Raw genomic sequence first — 19,028 nt, forward strand, 5'->3', positions numbered from 1 at the left:
GCTCCTCTGATCTCCAGAGAGGACTTTCTCACAGTAGACTGTTTGGTCTGGGCTCCCTCTGCCTGTAGCCTGTTTCTCCCCCTGCCCCCCAGCTGCCCAGGCTGGAGTCAGGAGAATAGCCCTGCCTGCCCCTCCGCTGCTTCCCGTGAGTCCGCTTCCCTGTCGGCTCCCCATTGCTGAGGGAGAGCACGCGTGGTTTGGAGGATGTGGAGGTGGGGTTTCAATTCCTGTATCCTGCATCCTGCTCTGTCACTTGGCCTTACATCTGGGCATCTCTGAGAGGTCTTGGCTGTGCCAGCCTCGATTCTAGAAGTATATATGTATGGCTGTCCAGGTGCTTCTGGTCCGTGGATCACGGTTAGGCTCTCAGGATGTTTGCACATGGCCTGTCAGGAGGCAGGCGTAGGGTCAAGGGTTCCTCTGGCCCTTTCTGTCTCTCTGTTCTGATTAGAGGTTTATTGGGGCTCTATTCTGGGCCACTCTGAAGATACCCTGGTAGACCAGGTGATCTCGGCCCCTGCTCTCGTGGAGCTTCTAATCTATTGGGCAAGCCAGATGTGGAGTAAAAACATTCCCAGATCATCACATAATGTCAGCTGTGAGTTCCATGTAGGGTGAGTGTGGAGTGGTGAGCAGGAACCCGGACACCTGCTGTCATTTATCACCAAAGGTGGCTACGGCCCCTCCAGCTCTTGGTCTCCCCATCTGTGAACTCCATTCAGCTCTTAATCACGGCTCACCTCCCAAGTGCCAGGCCTGTGCTGGCAACAGAGATGAGGAGAGCATGCCCCTGCCTCCAGGAGGTTCTCAGTCAGATGCACATCGGCTTACCTCAGTCATATATATTCCATACTGGGCGTAAGGGCTTGCTGGAGAGGCACACAGGAGAAAGGGGAGCATAGAGGAAGGATGCCCCCAACATCTACCAACATTTCAAGCTCCTTGCTATATGCTAGTCATTGTGTCAAGTGCCTTACCCACACTGTCTTTTAATTCAGTGACCACTTCAAAGCTTTATTGCTCTGCTGTGTAACATTGACCTTTCAAGTTAAAAATAAGTCCCCCCTAAGCTGGCTGGTGACTTTTGTGTTGGGTGTGTGGGCAGCTGTCCTTTGCCTCTGTGGGGCTCAGCAGGGCGTGGGTGCCTCTCAAGTGTGTGTTTCTTTTTTTCATTAGTCTTTGGGGGAAAGGTCCCTCTCACCAGAATTTTGTTTTTCCTCCTGGCTCATGGCATCCCATGGTAATGTGGACCCTCTGGGCAAAATCCTTGTTTATCTCTTGTGCTGCAAGGCAGGGGAGACAGCCCAGAAGGTACCCATGTTACCCTACAAATAGGCTTGAACTTGCATTTTGCCCGTCTGGCCTGAGTCTTGGCAGCTGGGTGAGGACAGCAGGTGATTAGCTCGGCTTTCTTAGGTGGAGCTGGATTTTCATCTTGGCCCTCACTTGCTGGCTGTGTAATCCTGGCTGAGTTACTTAACCTCACCAAGCCTCCATTATAAAGTGAGGATAATTTACTGTGTATTTTAGGGTTGTTGTGCAGTTTGACTGAGATAATGCATCTGAAGGGCTTAATGCAGTGCCTGGCAAGTAGGTTAATGAATGGTGGCTGTTATTATTAGTCCCTTTTTACTCTTTTCTTGCAGTGAGCACTTGTGGGTGCTCAAAGGGCCTTTGAGGACTCGTGACTGAAATCGTTTTGGCCCTGGGGGTGGTGATCTTGGGAGGGAGGTTTCGGGGCCCCAAGTCCTTCTGAAGTCCCCGGTGGAGGCCTTTGGAGCTCTTTCGTGGTTAGTAAGCTCTTTGTAGGGCTGGAGGCTGAATCAGTTTTTCAGCCTCAGGGCCTTTGCACTTACTGTTCTCTCTGCCTGAAATATTATTCCCCCAGATATCAGCATGGCTAGTTCCCTCACCTCCTTCTGTAAAGTCCTTGCCTCAAACTTCCTGCTTAATTTTTGTCTGTAGATGTTTTTATCACCCCTAACACTATGTTCATCTCTCTCACTATGTATCTACTTGTCTACCTCCATCACTAGAATGTAAGCTCCAAGAAGGATTTTTGTCTATTTTGTTTGCTGATAAGTACCTAGCACCTAGACTAGCACCCAGCACAGAATAGATGCTCAATAAATAATTGTGGAATGAATGAATGCAAGAAAGAAGTTTCTCTGCTAAGTCACAGAACTCGGATTCTGAAATCACTTTGCACAGTGGTTTCAAATGAAATAAAGCTGGTGAAATTGAACAGAGTAATGCAGAGCACTTGCTGCACAAGTAGATGGTGCTTTGATGGAAAATCCATCTGTTCATTAGAACTGGAAGGAGGAGGTTGACAGTGTCAATTCATATAGTAAATATTAGTCAGGGGGTTTTCTTCTTGTTCTTTCTTTTAAAAAAGATAGTGCACATATAAATGGAAATTCAGATTGGATTGACTTGCTTATCCCTTTGGTCACAAACATTTCATTTTAAAGATCACTGATTTAGTGTAAGACTTTCATTTCCCCTCCTCCAAGAGGGGAAGGGACTGCCCACAATCCCACAGTGAGTTAATAGCTAGACTATTTATTCATTTGATAAGTGTTTATTGGGCATTCCTGTCATAGCTAACACCATGCTGGGTGCTGCGGATGCAGTGATGCAGGGTCCTCTTCTTCTGGGCCCTGTCAACAGGACATGAGCTCAAGTGTTTTGACTCCAAGGCCAGTACTCTTTCTTGTACTCCACATTGCACCTCACAGTTGACTGCTGTTCCAAATGAACCGGTGGTACAGTGAGGCTGCTGAAAGAAACTGATGCCATTCTTAGGTTGCATTAATAGAGGCAAAGTTTCCAAATCAAAGGAGGTGACTATTCTGCTCTGCTGTACTGTGGCCAGGCAGTCTGAAGTGCTGTGTTCTCTTCTGGGTTATGGTGACTGCCTTCTGGGGCACTGATTGACTAGGACGCCTCAGTGGCTTGGCCAGCCCCCTGACATACTGCTGTTGTCCTTACAGCCAGGCGGGCACCACGGCAGGGGCTGAGCCACCATCATGGAAGGGAGAGGACCATACCGGATCTACGACCCTGGGGGCGGCGTACCTCTGGGCGAGGTGTCCGCAGCTTTTGAGCGCCTAGTGGAGGAGAATTCCAGACTGAAGGAAAAAATGCAAGGGATAAAGATGTTAGGTAAAGCAGACCCTGCACTCTGCCTGCAAGCCTCCCCCCTGCAGCCTGCAGTGCCAGCTGGCATATGCTTCTGCCCAAGTCATCCCTCTCCCTCCTGCCCCACAGCTGTGTCTTTGTGTACTTCTGTAGCACGGTGGCAGTATTCCCAGCCCTGAGTCCCTAGCACCCCAGAACCATGATGACAAGACTCAGAATACCTTGAGGGACTGAGAAGGAGGCCTGGGGTGGCGGAGAGGGAGCTGGCAGGCCCAATTAGCAGACAGGGAAACAGAATGGCCCATCTTCCAGAAGCACCAGAAATGGGGAGAGCTGGCATCACCAGGGCAACCAGGGTACGGTCCCCAAGTGTTAGAGCAGGGAGCTGAGCTTGGCTTGAAGCAAGGCGGGAGGAGGCCCCTTGGTTTCTCTGTTCCTGGCTTTTCCTCAAGCTGTTGCCACTGCCCAGAACAAGCCTGCTTACCTCCACATGACTGACTGGTCCCCATCTGTCAGTACCCAGCTCAGATGCCGTCTTTTCCTCCATGAGAGGCTTTCATTGATTTCCCCATCCAGAGGGGACTCTCTTTCCTCCAAACTCCTCCTTTGCCTTGCTGCCACCTTCTCTGGGCTTAGGCTTCGGGGGTGAGCACAGCTCCCAATTTTCCAAATGCTTTCTCCTTGCTTGGCAGATCTCTCCTTGGAAGGGCAGATTTGGGGAGGAGGGATGGAGTTTCCCTGTCTCCACTTACAAAAGAAGGCAAACGAGGCCCAGAGGGGTGGTTGATGTTATGGAGGGTCTCCTCCCTTCAGGCAGTCCCTGAGTGCAGGCCGTAGGCTGTGGGTAGCCCCCCGGGACCATGATGGTGGGCCTAAAAGAGCCCCTGGCTTTGTGGAGTCCCCAGCCGGGTGCGGTGGGAGTGGGGCAGGAAGAGGGTGCCAGGGACCAGGAGTTTGTTCTAGATTCCCCTCTGCTCCTTTTCCCCTGGTTGCAGGGCTCTTCCTCATCAGGCCTCTTTCTGGTTGTGGGCTAGAATGACGTGTGTCCCACTCAGCCCACAAGGTGATGCAGGGAGTGAAACCCAGGGCCTGCAGCTCCAGAACCCAGGTAGAAGCAGGCTTAGAGGCTAGGGATGGGAGAACGAGCGCACTGAACTGAGTAATTCCTTTTATTCCTCCTTCCCCCATTGTCTCCCCAGGGGAGCTTTTGGAAGAGTCCCAGATGGAAGCGTCCAGGCTGCGGCAGAAGGCAGAGGAGCTGGTCAAGGACAGTGAGCTGCTCCCACCGCCGTCTCCCTCTTTGGCCTCCTTCGACCACCTGGCTGAGCTCACAGGTACAAGAGGAGCCCAGGCGGTCCTCTGCCTTGCCCGTACTCCTTACTTTCTAATCCCTTAACCATGGACTCCCTTCTTAATCAGAAATCCACCTCTCCTTCATTTATCCTTAGGCCGCAGGCCATCCTCCCAGTGATGTTCTGGCTATAGAATCCCCCAGAAGGTCAGGTTTGGAAAGGACTTCAAAATAACCTTGTCCAAAGATAGCTGGTGACTCAGCAGTCCTGAGGCCCTGGCAGACATTAGAAATGGGTCACAACAATCCACTGCACCCAGGATGTGGACTCAGGATCTTTATCAGCGTAACTTATTCAGCAGATATTTAATGAGCAGCTACTATGTGCCCGGCATCATGCTCCAGGCAGCCACTTTGGGTCACTAGAGTTGGCATCTGAGTCAGAAGCTCTCTGGTCTGGCCCCCCTCCTTCCATTTTACAGGTGAGGAAGCTGAGGCTCGTGGAAGAACTAGATTTGCCTATCAGCCTGCTGCAGTGTCTTTCAGATGTCAGGTCCATATGCTACCTTTTTTTTTTTTTTTTTTTTTTTTTTTGTGGTACGCGGGCCTCTCACTGTTGTGGCCTCTCCTGTTGCGGAGCACAGGCTCCGGACGCACAGGCTCAACGGCATGGCTCACAGGCCCAGCCGCTCCGCGGCATGCGGGATCTTCCCGGACTGGGGCATGAACGCGTCCCCTGCATCGGCAGGTGGACTTTCAACCACTGCGCCGGGAAAGCCCCATATGCTACCTATTAAAGGAAAGCGTTGACTATGACTTAGGGTTAAAGTCCTGTGTGTGATCACCATGCATTCCCCTGGCATGTCTCCAAGTCCAGACCCATGTCTCCAAGTCTGGGTCTAGGGAGGAAAAGGTGCCCCGCGACATGGGGCTTAGATGCCTCCTGCTGCAGCCCCACCTTACGGTCTCAGCCCATGCCAGTGTGCCAACCTTCCATTTGGCTGCTGGCTATATTTGGTGAATGGACACATGGAGGAAAGTGTTGCTCACAGAGTCCACTGTTCTGCAGGCAATGGATGTTTCCAGCTTCCACTTGTCCATTCAATAGCGCTTTCTGAGTCCTGGATGGGTGCCGGGCCTATCCCTAGAGGGAGCCGTGCAACTGCCCTCAAGGGGCCCCCTGTGGCCAGAGTGCCAAGAATTCGGGGAAGGAGAGCTAAGTTTGAGTCCTGGTTCTGTCTGCAGTTGCCAACTGTGTGACCGTGGGCCAGTTGGTGACCTTTCCATGCCTCAGTTTTCTTACCTTTAAAATGGGGACACAGAGCCGTCTTGAGAATTGGCTGAGATAATAAATATAAAAACACTTTGTTAATTGTAAATTGTCATCCTTGTCATCATTGAGGCAGGTCCAGGGTAGTAAGGAGCAGTGGCCACCTTGGGATTTTCCCAGCAAATCCAGGGAAGATGGTCTCTCTGCCCAGGTTCTACCCCGTCATTCCAGAGCCAGTCGTTCTCCCAGGCTACTGGGCCCTGCTGGGACCACCTCCCATTTTCCCAGACTCGTGTAGGGAACTCTGTCTGAGAACTTTCCTGGCCAAGGCTGCCCTTAAGGGGGCAGCATCTGGGCTTTTCCCCTTTCCCTGCTGCTCACCCATGTTTTCTCAATTGTCCAGGAAAGGATGCAGATGTTCCAGCAACCCCCGCTGACCCTGCACACCCCAGCGACAAGCCAGAGCCAGTCCCCAAACCTCCAGCAAGTGTAAGTTGCATTTGGAGTCACGGCTGAAAGTTGCCTGGATTTCAAGGTCCCATTGGCAGAACAGCAAGAGAGAGGTTTGGGGTCAGGAAACCTGGGTTATGACTTGCTGGGTGATGTTGGCAAGTTGATCTCAATCTCTCTGGGGCCTCGGTTTACCCATTTTCAAATAAAGGTCAGAGTTAAATCTTCAGGAAGACCCTGATATGTACAAGGAGTTCCTCCCATTTGCTAGGTTGCATAATGTTAAGCATGTATCGACTGCACGGTGCTCAGAAAGTAGGCGGATGTGACAGCGAACTCCCCTTCTCAACAGGGGCTCAGAAACTGTCTTCTGCAGATTTGCCTTGAGAAGTTTTGCTTGGTATCCTAGGACTGGAAGGGACCCAGGTGGTCGTATCATATATTTTTATTTTTAAATTTTTAAAAATATTTATTTATTTATTTATATTTGGCTGCATCTGGTCTTAGTTGCAGCACGCGGGCTCTTTCATTGGGGTGCGCGGGCTTCTCTCTAGCTGTGATGCGTGGGCCTTGTAGGTGGCACGCGCGCGCGCGCACGGGGCCTTAGTTGCCCTGCGTCATGTGGGATCTTAGTTCCCCAACCAGGGATTGAACCCGCGTCCCCTGCATTGGAAGGCACATTCTCAGCCACTGGACTACCAGGGAAGTCCCAGTCGTATCAGTTAGAGTCTCCATCCCACAGATCAGATCAGATCCAGAGAGAGAAGAACATTTTGTGAGGTCATGCAGACAGCTGAGGAAACGTAGAAGTGAAAGGGAAACTGTCTAGGGTGGCGCCGAGATCCAAAGCTGGGCCCTTGGTGGCCATGGGGCTTCTGCTGTTCGACCAGGTTTAACAGCAATCCCAGAGCCACTTGCTGGTCCAGAGGGACCATTGGCCCATCCTCTGGTGGCACAACCAGTACCTTCTACTTGGAGTGGCTGGGTGATGTGGGGGAGACTGGAGTCCTTGGCCTCCCTGGATTTAGGTGTGTCCTGAAAGTCTCTCCAAGTTTGTGGATGTCTTGTTGGGACTTGTCCCAGATCAGTCCACTCCCCTGGGATCTCTGGGGCTGGGTTGGCAAGGCTGGCACAGGACCACCATGGCTGTGGCCACACTAACTGTTGTCTGTGTTCTCCAGGTGACCAGTCAGAGACACCTAGGCCCAAGAGACAGCTCTGGTGCCATAGCAGGAATGTTAGATTTGCAGTCCTTAAATGCAGTCCTACTTTTGCATTTATTAATGATATGCCTTCAGTTTCCTCATCTGACAAATGGGGATATAACCTTCTGACCACTCCATGGGTTGCTTTGAGAAAAAATGGAGTTCATGAAAACATTTTAAAAGTGCAAAGCCATTAAGAAAGATACGATCCTAAAGTGCTAGCGGTTTAAAGTCAGCTAGTCCAGTATCCCTGTTCTACAGATGAGGAAACTGGCCACAGAGGGATGTGACCTTGAGTCACACAGTGGGTTGCGGGCTGACTTGCTGGGAGTCATTCCTGCTTCGTGGTCTGTGAGCTCATCCTGGGCCGGCTCTCCTCCTGCCCAGAGGACTTGGACGTGAGGAGGGGTTTCCTCCTTCCATTCTCTGACCCCGCTGTACTCTCAGCCATGGGGCCCCAGAGGACGGGCGAGGCGTTTTTCTCTCAGGCAGCCCCTGACCCCCTTTTTCTGCACAGAGCACCTCCTCTGAATTTGAAGTGGTCCCTGCCGAGGGGCATTCTTCACCAGAGAGCGGTGGCCACACCAGAAATACCATGGTGAGTGGACGGCAGGTCCCTGGGCATATCCCCCGTCTCCTCTCTGTTTCAGTCACCTGGCCCCGCGTGAGAGGCACAGGACCCGCTTATATCCCCTGGGCACCCCGGAGTCACTAGGGATACGCTTGAGGGGCCAGCACCAGGGGGTGCTTCTCGCTCACATATGCAAATCCGTGGCTGGTGACTTCCGTGTGAGCCACACAAGCACCCGACCATTGTGAAAGCCCGGGCACGTTGCCAGCCCCGCTGGCCTCTGCCAAGCGCTGGGCACCTCCGCAGGCTCTGACTCAGCCTTTGGGCCTGTGGGCTCGTAGCCTGGGTAGAAAGGGTCAGAGAAACCCAGAGCAGCTTGAGGCAGATGTGGCCCTTCTGTGCAGGCTCTTGGCTGCTCCCAGGCTCCCCTTTGGGGCATGCAGGTAGGAGGTTAAACCTTGCACTTACACATACACGCACGCATGCGCGCACGCACACACACACACTCCCCTCCAGCTCTGGGGTGTCCACCTGGCATCCTCATTCTCTACTTTACCCTACTTGCTGCCTTTATTCCAACTGTGTTGTCCTGTTTTCTCTTAAAATGGCAGACTTATTGGAGAACCACTGAGAAAGGTGTGGAATGTTGTTCAAAAGTCTTCAAGTCCTGCCCTCTCCTCCTCCTTCCTCCTTCCTCACTTTGAGATTTTTTTGATTGTTATATAGGCAATAAGTGGTATAACCCTTCCCGGATACCTTGGTCACCACTGCCTCATTCTACCAAGGATTTGGGGCACAAATGTTGCTCTTTGCATGTGAAGTGAATGGCTTTGGGAAGTGGTAACTGGGACGTGGAGGGAAGTGAGACAGGAAACTGCTGGTTTCCATTATAAACCTTGTAAAACAATTTGACTTTTTAAGCTACAAATAGTTGATTAAAATGTTAAAATTTTAAGTTAAAAGCCAAAAAATTAGTGAAAATGTAATTAAGTTAAAAATATTGAATTAACAAGGCAAAAAAAAATGTTGCTCTTTAGTTCACTGATTGCATCTTGTGTCTGTCAGTCCAGTGCAAGGTCCTCATCAAGTTGTCATGCAGCTTACACTAGCATGCCTTCAGTGATGAGGGGCTGCTCTGAGTATCAGAAACGTTCTGTGTTTTGTCCCCTGGGAACTTCTGTCCCCTTGTCCTGTTCTATCCCCAAGGGCTCTGAGAAGCTGGCCAAGGAGGCAAGACCCCCCCTGCTCAGAAAGCATTTCACTCTATGACCTCAGCCTTCACCTTGTTAATAGGTTCCTCCTTAGCCCCACCATGTGCCTAGTCTGTGCTGAGCAAAGACAAGACAGCCTCCCTGCTTTCTGGGAGCTTGTAGGCCAGTCGGAGAAGTCAGGGTGATGAAACAATTCACCAGCCTTCAACAGAGCACCGTTCACCACCTCATATCCTGTGTGGGAAGAGGCAGTGGGGGAATGAAGACAGAACTGAAGAGCCTCTAATAGAATAAGGTGCTAAGAGTGTTATGGAGGCATTCACTGGACGGCACGCTGTGGCTGTCAGGGCGTTTCCACTGCTGCAGAGTTCAGATGAGGGAAGTGGCCATAGATGGAGAGTCAGGAAGCCCACGTTCCAGTCCTGGCTCTGCCACTGGCTCACTGGGCAACTTTGAGCAGCCTCCTTCTCCCCGAAGCTTCGTTTCCAAACTGGAACCCTGAGGCTCCCTGTAGCTCTGATGGCCTGCGACTGCCATAAGTGGTAGGGGAGGCCTGCTAGAGCAGCTGAAACACGGGGGTGCTGGGAAGGATGAACAGAGGGGACACCATAGGAATGAAGCCCGAAGAGGCGTGGGGCCTGATGGGTGGGGTCTCAGGCAGGGGAAGAGGGGGACTCGGACGCCTGGCAGGGGCTTGATGCAGTCAGCTGTCAGCTACCCCTGTGGGTCCTTAGACGTGGTGTTCGCATAGCTAAGGCATTGTCTTTGCCAAGAGTGTTCTAGACAGAGGAAAGAGAGATAAAGAGAGAGACAGGGAGTGATAGATTCTGAGGTTGGACTATATTGCCCACGGTTTGCTTCCTATCTCAAATCTCTGCTAGATTGGGATTCTTTGAACTATCTATGATTCCTAACGTGTTTTGAGTCTTGGGTCCTCTGAAAAGTTGATGAATGCTTGGACCACTCCCAAGAAGACACATGTATAGACATAACAGTCAGACAGTTTTGATGTCTGCTGGCCAAGCCTTCCTAAGCTGAAGAAGCAGTGCTGTGTATTGAGTGACACCCCTTTCCTGGGCTTGCTGTTTTCGTGTGTCATTTCACTTGCATAAGAACCCTATGGGGTAGAAGAGAAGAAGCGGGATGTGTACGTGTAGTAGATGAGGATTCTGAGGCCCTGGGGACGAGGGATTTACCCACAGGCACTCAGCAAGGCCCAGCGTGTGGAAGGAAGGTGGCTCCGGCACTGGTAAGCCAGCCAGTGGCCTGGGAGTCCCGGGTCCTGCCCTGTGAGTCAGCCCCAGACAGGGAACCTGCATAACTGGAGAATGTCCCTCGGCTGAGCTGCGATCAGAGGGGGAAACTGAGTCATGAGGATTGGGGAAGCAGAGGGAGGAAGGCCGGCGGCACCTACTCAGACTGTGGTGAAGAGCGGCCCGCATCCCCTCCCCCCGCCAGGAGCTGGGCCCCCTGCCCCACGAGGACGGCAACCTGATGCTGCACCTGCAGCGCCTGGAGACCACCCTGAGCGTGTGCGCAGAGGAGCCTGACCACAGCCAGCTCTTCACGCACCTGGGCCGCATGGCCCTCGAGTTCAACCGGCTGGCTTCCAAGGTGCACAAGAATGAGCAGCGCACCTCCATCCTGCAGGTGAGGCCGGGCCCAGGGAAGGTGGCCGGGGGTCTGCCATGTGGTTCCCCCTCTGCTTCCTCCAGCTGTTCTGGCGAGTCCAGGGTACCACGGGGACTTCCGAGGGTGAGGATGGGGACCCGACTTGGGCTTCTTGTTCAAGGCAGTGAGCAGGGTAAGGAAGTTGTGAGAAGGGCCGAGGAAGAGGCAGGAAACCGGGAAATAATGGTGTGGGTGGTGCAGATTTCATGGTTGGGGTTACTCTCGAGGCTGGGGTGTGGTAGGTTGGCAGCAGCCTTGCCTTTGTTCTTCACATACAGGTGGGGAAAGGGAGGGGACAGAGGCCGGCCCCTTGTATGTTACTGTCCCTGCCCCCTGAGTCAGGACCATCATTATCCACACTTCACAGGTGGGGCCACAGCCCTTGAGAGGTGATTTTTTTTTTTTTTTTTGCCTAAGGCCTCCCAGTTAGTAGATGGTGCAGCTGGGATTTGAACCTCGGTCTGTGGTATTCCAAAGTCCATGCTCTTAACTCCCATCCCAACCTGCCTCCCCAATGGAGGAGGCTTCCTTTTATAACTCTTCCTGTGCTGTGGGAATGAAGTCAGATTTCCTTCCTAGGCCAGGCCAGGCCTTGGAACCATATGGTCCTTGGCCAGTAGACTCCTTATTGCTCTCTTACCTTGGGCAAGTGACTTACCCTCTCGGTCCCTCCCTGTCCCCATTCGTAACACGGGGCTGGAAATGCCTCCCTCGTGGAATTGCTCTGAGTATTAAATGAAGCCCCTTGTGCAGTCTAGAACATAGTAAGTGCTCAAAAAGTGGTCACTGTTAAGGTTTTATGGTGATGGCTCATCCACACTGGGCTGGGGATCTGAGCCTTGAGGGCTTGGGGGTAGGGAAGGAATCACAGACGGTGAAACTGAGGCTCTGAGAAAACCTGCTCAGGACCTGAGTATCTGTCACCTTAGTGACAGAGCTGTAACTCCAAGCCTTCCTCCTTCCTAGACCCTTCTCTGGGCCAGTCACCGCCCTGTTGTCTCACTCATGTCAGCAAACATGCAAGTGCCCAGTTGACGGATGAGGTGCTGGGGTGTCCACTGTGTGCAGCTTTGGGAAGGGCCTGGGTTGACAAAAGCAGGAGGGGCGTCCAGGCTGGAGACAGGTGTGAGGAGAGATGGGGGGAGCAGAGGATTCCCACCCCCACCTTGGGTGAGGGGCCACACTGGGAGGCTGGAGGAGTGATTGGAGCCTGGAGGGCCAGGCCGAGGGAGACCGCCTTCCGGTGTCAGCAGGGCCCGGAGATGTCAAGTGTCAAGGCTGAGCCACTGGGGAGGCGAACCTGGTGCGTTGCTTGTGGTGGGATCACTTTGAGTGTCAACTTTTCAGCTTTGTTGTTGTTTTCAATTAATTAATTTTTGGCTGCATTGTGTCTTCGTTGCTGCTTGCGGGCTTTTCTCTGGTTGCAGAGAGCAGGGGTTACTCTTCGTTGCAGTGGTTTCTCTTGTTGCGGAGCACACGCTCTAGGCGTGTGCACGTGGACTTCAGTAGTTGTGGCTCGTGGGCTCTAGAGCACAGGCTCAGTAGTTGTGGTGCACGGGCTTAGTTGCTCCGCGGCATGTGGGACCTTCCCGGACCAGGGCTCAAACCCGTGTCCCCTGCATTGGTAGGCGGATTCTTAACCACTGCACCACCAGGGGAGTCCCAACTTTTCAGCTTTGAAATAAGGATTGATACTGGGCCTCATAAAAGGGGTCCTGCCAACCCTTGTTATTTAAAAAAATTTTTTTTGTTGACGTATAGTTGATTTACAATGTTGTGTTAGTTTTAGGTATGCAACACAGTGATTCAGTTTTATATATAAATACATATACACACATACGCAAATATTCTTTTTCAGATTTTGTTGTTGTTGTTGGGCTGTGCTGCGTGGTGTGTGGGATCTTAGTTCTCTGACCGGGGATTGAACCCGTGCCCCCTGCAGTGGAAGCGCAGAGTCTTAACCACTGGACCACCAGGGAAGTGCCCCCACTGTTGTTTTTTTTTTTTTCCGGCACGCGGGCCTCTCACTGCTGTGGCCTCTCCTGTTGTGGAGCACAGGCTCTGGACGCGCAGGCCCAGCGGCCATGGCTCACGGGACCAGCCGCTCCACGGCATGTGGGATCTTCCCGGACCGGGGCACAAACCCGTGTCCCCTGCATCGGCAGGTGGACTCTCAACCACTGCGCCACCAGGGAAGCCCCCCGCTGTTATTTTTTATCAGGCTCTTGTTTGTTTCCCTCTTAACTCTTATCATAGTTTGTAATAATTTTATTAGTTGGTTTCTTTACTTTGTGTTTGGTTTTTTCCCTTGTGTTCCCTGCTAGAATGTAGGCCTCACAAGAGGGGCAGGTGCCTTGTCGGTCATATTCACCACTGCATCCCAGTGTCTGGCAGTTCATAGGTGCTGAATGTACGTTTGGTGAATGAACAAATGAATGAATGAACTAATGAACTCACACATGAGCTCTATTAACCCCTTTGATGGAAGGTGATGACTTTTGTGACGGCCTCTCTCCGTCTGCTTTGTGCCCAGAGCGTTTGCCTCTTGCCTAGAAGGACAGCACATGAGGCCTTGTCCTGGTCTTCCCTTAGAGACCACAGCAGGACGTTCTGTTCCCTGGAGGCCCCACTCAGGGCTGTTGCATCCTGGGTATTTGCCCAGCCTGTGGGTGGAGGTAGATTAATCTGGTTCCTTCTCATTCATTCACTGATTTGTTTCTCAGTTCACTCAGCATTTCCAAGGCCAGGTATGGCATGGGGCCTCTGCTGGGCATAGCAGCCAGTCATAATGGTGTTCTATTCCTCCATGTCTGACCACTCACCAGGTCCAGGCTCTGTTCTCCATCCAGCCTTCTCAAGTCTTTCCTGGGTTAGTCAGAAAGGGCTCGGTTTTGCTGTGGAAACAAACAAGTCTGAAATCTCCCTGGATAACATGAAAGTTTTCCCTCATATTCTGTGTGGCAGGGGCTTGTTTCTGCTCCACAGTCACATTGAGGCCCCAGCCACAGTCACATTGTGCCCTTCGGCAGCGATAGGGAGAAAGAGACCAGAGGATTGTGCGTGAGCCAGCTCAGAAGTGGCACTTGTCACTACCCCTCACCTTGCATTGGCCACAACTGGTCACATGGTCACAGCAAGTCTGGGAAATGGACATGGAAGGGAGCGGGTAGAAGGTCTGGTGCATATCGCTCACTGTCTCTGCCCTCAGCCCAGCTCACAGCCTGCCACCTCCCTTCTCTGCTCTTCCATCACAGGCGAAAGAGGTACCATTTAGGATCTGCCAGATGGAGTTTAATCCCCTTGGTGATTCCCAAGAGCTGTACAACCTCATGCACATTATTTCACATGCACTAGCCTACATTTTTTTTTTCTTTTTTGGCCATACCGTGCAACTTGCGGGGTCTTAGTTCCCTGACGGAGGATTGAACCTGGGGCCTCGGCAGTGGAAGCATCGAGTCCTAGCCACTGGACTGCTAGGGAATTCCCTAGCCTACATTTAAAATAGATAGAGATGAGTTACGTAGCTTTGGGGAAGCTGTGAGGCTCCACCGAGGTGGTGAGTGGAAGAGCACCTGGCCATTTACAGGTCATGGGTTAGGTGCTCACTATGGATTTGTTGAGAGATTGAGTCGCTTAGTACTGACCTGGTGCATCACCCTTACCAGTGAGAACCTCCCTTCCCTCCATCTGTGAGGCCCTGAGTCTGGCTTCCCATCTTCCATGCCCCCTCCACCTTGCAGCACTTCAAACACATGTCCTCAAAGGTTACCAAGCGCCTGGCAGCTCACGAGGCACTTGCACTCTCCCGGTCTCATTTGTCCTCATAGCAGCCCTATAAAGGAGGCAGGGGAGGAGCAGTTGCCCCACTTTGTAGGTGGGGGAACTAACTGTGTCTCAGAAGTGAGGGAATCCTGAGCCACACTGGGAATTGGTGAGGTCTTGACCCGATGCCTTGTCTTCTGACTTGCCGGCTGACAACCTTGCTCCCTGGCTGCCTTGAGTACTCTCCAGATTGCCTAAGCTCTAGGCCTGCTACGACTCAGGTCCATTCAGCCAATCAGTCCTGCATTCCTTCAACAAAGTGTCGAGCTGAGCTGGGCCCTGGGCTGAGGATCCCGCAGTGGACAAGAGAGCGGCAAGAGGATCCCAGCCGTCTGGGAATTCATGGACTAGTCGGATGGGAGGGACATTAAGAAAGTAACGACACTGATGGTTCTTTAGCTGTAATTGTCAGAGGTACCAGGAAGGTTGAGAGCAGGGGACTGTGAGTGAGGATAATGGAGGTGACCTAACTCACCTGAGATGTGGGAGTCAGGGAGGACTTCTTGGAGGAGGTGACGTTTAGGCTAAGACTTGAAGCAGGAGTAGAAGTCAGCCAGGGGAAGCCTGGTGGGGAAGAGCATTCTAGGCTGTGGGAACAGCAGTGAAGGAGGAGGAGGGATGGTGCTCTCTGCCTTGGAGGCACAGAAGGCGCTGTGGCTGATTCTTGGTTTGGCGTCCTCGTGGCTGGCTCCTGAGGGAGAGGATGCAGAGAGGAGCCTGGGTGAGCCTTGTGGCTTGGCTCCTGCTATCCTAAGAGGGCTTGGGTGAGGCCATTGCAAAGGGGATACCGTGTCAGGACCTGGCGTGGCTATAGTGCCCCTCCCTAGCATCAACCTGTATTTAGGGTGCACCCCTTCCCTTACCTTGCCCGCATCTCCCTCTCTGCCCTGCAGACCCTGTGTGAGCAGCTTCGGAAGGAGAATGAGGCCCTTAAGGCCAAGCTGGACAAGGGCCTGGAACAGCGGGATCAGGCTGCTGAGAAGCTCCGGTAAGTCCAGGCTCCTCAGAGGAAGGGTGAGGAGTCGGATGGGCAGGAGTTAGACGGTGGTGCATGGCACTGATTTCCGGGTTGAGTGCTCTGAGGCCTGTGCCCAGAGCCCTGCTTTGGATGTCAGGTCTCTTGGTCCTTCTCCTTGGGTGTTTCCTCTCTGGTCCTTTTAATACCTTGGGGAGTGTTTGTGTATAAAGTGCCTTGAGAGCTGCAGAAGAAGGTCTGTACAAAGTGTACTCCTTCCTTGGGAACTTAAGCCCTCCGCCTGTTAACAGCAGCTAGCTGGCTGTTGGAGAAAGGGCTCTGGACTTTGCTGCCCCCTGCTGGTCACCGTCCTGACCTGCTCTGTTTCCTGAGAACAGTCAGGGGTTGCTCACCTGGGCTATACTACTGGGTCTCAGACTTAACTGTGCATCAGAATCACTGAGGGTCAGGAAAGGCATTGCAAGTTGACACTCCCGTGCTGAGATTCTGATCCATTGGGTCTGGGATGAGACCTAGGCATCTGCATTTTCCAGTAGGCCTCTGTGATTACGATGTAGGTAGACCCAGGATCACACTTGAGAGGCACTGATCTTGACTGTCAGAGCTTGAAGGGCCCTTTGAGATCATGTGGGCCAAACCCCTCACCCTGCAGAGGGAAACTGAGGTCCAGGGAGAGGTCTGTGAGGCCCAGAGGGAGTCAGGTGTGACTGCTGATCCACTGTGCTGTTTTGAATCAGCATGTATTTATTGACTTCTGGATGGCCAAGCAGTTGGAGTTTTATAGCCATAATGACTCCATCCATGGATCCAAAAACCCAGGCTGGAGGAAAGAGCCATGATGAGAAGGTGAGGATGCAAGTCCCCACTGTGTGACCTTGGGAAAGCCAGTTTACTTCTCTGTTTTCCTATTATCACATGGAAACCAGCTGGCAAATAGAATACAAAGAAATAGTTTCCATATCTCAGTCATGCCTGAGTCCACATCACCATTTTTCTTATGTCCTGTATCACCTACCTTATTATTTACTTAAGAATTTAATTTGCATCATGTTTTTGCTTAAGATTATTATAATGAAAACTTGCACTAGAGTAACTGGAAAACAGCATGACCTGGAATAAATAGAAGATACCTCCAATAATGAACACAACAAAAACGGAAGGATGTTAATTCGTTTTGGCGAATTGCCTGCTCAAGGCTCTGAGGCTGAAGGCTGCTCTTTCTCTGTTAACACGGGAGACTAGCAAGCACTAGAGAGGCACTCAGGACCTATCAGCACCAAACTGAGACTTTCCCCATGCTCCGCACAGGACGTCTGAGGATAATTGGAAAGGGTGGAATTTTCTCAGAGAGTGTGATCCAGGGTTCTTTAATGCAGTGTGGATGTATCCTGGAGATCTCATGTATACAGACGTCTCACAGTTGGGGAAACCCTGTTGGTGAGCATCAGAGACTTCTAGGGAAGCTGAGCAAAGTGGCATAAGGATGCCCTTTTTGGTTGCACCTGAGGGCAGGTCTCAGGGACTCGCCTTACTCCCCACGTCTCAGCTGCAACTCAGATGAGTAGCAGGTCTGAGGTCCCCAGGATCCTCGACCCAGGGCCAGCAATATGACCTCTCTCTTTGCCTCCAACCAGGGAGGAAAACCTGGAGCTCAGGAAGTTGTTGATGAGCAGCGGCAAAGATGGTGCCTCCAGATGGCCAGGCTCACCAAAGACGGAAGGCACGGGCAAGAAGGGGGCAGCCGCACAGCAGCAGGTATGTGGTCAGAAACTCCTTCCCCAGCACTGCAGTGGCTGGTGCCCAGCCTCCAGAGGCAGTGAGCCAGCCCTGCTGCTGGAAGGTTCTAGTTGTTAGACGGCGTTTCCTTGGCTTGTCCTGAGAGTCCACCTCCCTGTAGCTTCCACTCTTCAGCCCTTATTCTGCTACCAGCCACATGGAGCATCCCATTCCCTGGGACGCACGCTCAGCCTGCTGGCTGTGACTCTGGCTCCCTGGCCCCCACATGCCTTCTCTTCTCCAGGCTGAATAGCTGCAGTTCCTTGGGTCATTTCTTATAAAGGTGGTGTCGTGTCATTTGTGCAGTCTGGGCGTATCCCCTAAACACATTCCAGTTTGTCAAGGTCTCTCTTACAGGGTGGCTCCCAAAAATCCGTTTAATGTCTCAGATACCCCTGGTGGTATTAGGGTGTTAGGTTGAGAAAGCCCCTGAAGGGACTCTGTTAAGCTCCTGCCTGGGAGCCTCTGACATACAGAGAACAGGGTGTGGGCTGACTCAGCAAGGCCTGCTAATGCCCTGGGCTGGCCCACCTGCCCCCTTCCCACCACAGCTCCCAGCGCTGGCTCACATCCAGTTCCCAGCTAGGAGCTGGCTGGCCCCTCGCCTGGTCTGTGCTGTGCTGCAGAGCTGAGTCCCAACTTTTTACTGACATGTTTTTCCTCTTTAATGGGGTTTAATGGCTGTACAGCAGGACTCAATGTCTTTAACAAACCCCACACTTGTGTAATAGTAATAATTATCCTAATAACTTAATTCCTTATTACTATGTGGCAATGTAGAGTTTACCTGGGATTTGCAAACTCATTATGTGATTTGGACGTCCTCTCTACGTGTCAGGGAGGCAGGGCTGGGACTCTTACTCCGTGAGACAGCTATGGCAGGAGGTTTGGAGAGGTCCTGTGACATCACATCATCTAGATTCCTGCATCCACCTGCTATTAGGCAGATGTGGGGTGTGAGAGGGCAACATGCCGATGAATGGCCTTCTGAATCCCAGCCCATGAAGCCCCTCTCTGCTTCCGTTTACCCCTCAAGTCAGAGCCTGCCTTGTCTGCCCTCTTGAGGAAGTGACCTGATCTCCCCTGGGTTCTCGGAAGTGTGTGGTCAGGCCTCTTCACTTTTCCAAAGCCCGTAACATCACTGACTTCTCGAAAGGCCAGATGCCCTTATTGCCCTGCCAGGGAGGAAATTCCCGTAGGAGGCGTGCGTTCTGGGCAGTGGTGAAGCCTGTGCCCTGGAGTTGCATGTGGGTTGAATGCTGACTCTACCTCTGGTCAGTGCTGCCACCTTGGACTAGTTGCATAACCTCTCTGACCTCAGTTTCCTCCTCTGTGAAATGGAGATAATGACACCTACCTCAGAAGGTCATTGGAGGATTCAGTGATGTGATGCCTGTACAGTAGGTTTAGCACTTGGCACGTGGTAAACAGTGAACATTGGCTATTGCTCTTAATGGCAGATTTGATGCCTCTCTTCTCTGTGGAGGTTAAGGGTGCACCCAGGAGCACAGCACCCCCCTTCCTCCTTCCCCAGTGAGGGCAGGCCCATCTCTCACTTTTCCTAAAGGAGGTGAGACTGTCCCAGGAGGCCCCCCCCCCTTCTCTCCTTACTCCCGGGCTCTATGGTGTACTTACAGACCT

General features: G+C 52.3%; 1 protein-coding gene across 4 annotated transcripts in view; it reads left to right on the plus strand.

The window, feature by feature from the left end:
- TNIP1 (TNFAIP3 interacting protein 1) overlaps positions 1-19,028 on the plus strand; it is a 52,328-nt gene that overhangs the window by 18,096 nt on the left and 15,204 nt on the right. For 3 of the 4 annotated variants that reach the window (XM_082836401.1, XM_082836400.1, XM_082836402.1), the window contains exons 2-8: positions 2,997-3,168; positions 4,344-4,478; positions 6,109-6,194; positions 7,878-7,958; positions 10,601-10,792; positions 15,529-15,623; positions 17,246-17,366. In XM_082836401.1, the coding sequence (XP_082692527.1) occupies positions 3,033-3,168; positions 4,344-4,478; positions 6,109-6,194; positions 7,878-7,958; positions 10,601-10,792; positions 15,529-15,623; positions 17,246-17,366 (846 nt within the window). In that variant the 5' untranslated portion in view covers positions 2,997-3,032. The remainder of the gene's footprint in view (positions 1-2,996; positions 3,169-4,343; positions 4,479-6,108; positions 6,195-7,877; positions 7,959-10,600; positions 10,793-15,528; positions 15,624-17,245; positions 17,367-19,028) is intronic. The other variant, XM_082836403.1, reaches the window with a different exon arrangement.

Source organism: Leucopleurus acutus, assembly GCF_964270905.1.
Source record: "Leucopleurus acutus genome assembly, chromosome: 3".
Classification (NCBI taxonomy): Eukaryota; Metazoa; Chordata; class Mammalia; order Artiodactyla; family Delphinidae; genus Leucopleurus; species Leucopleurus acutus.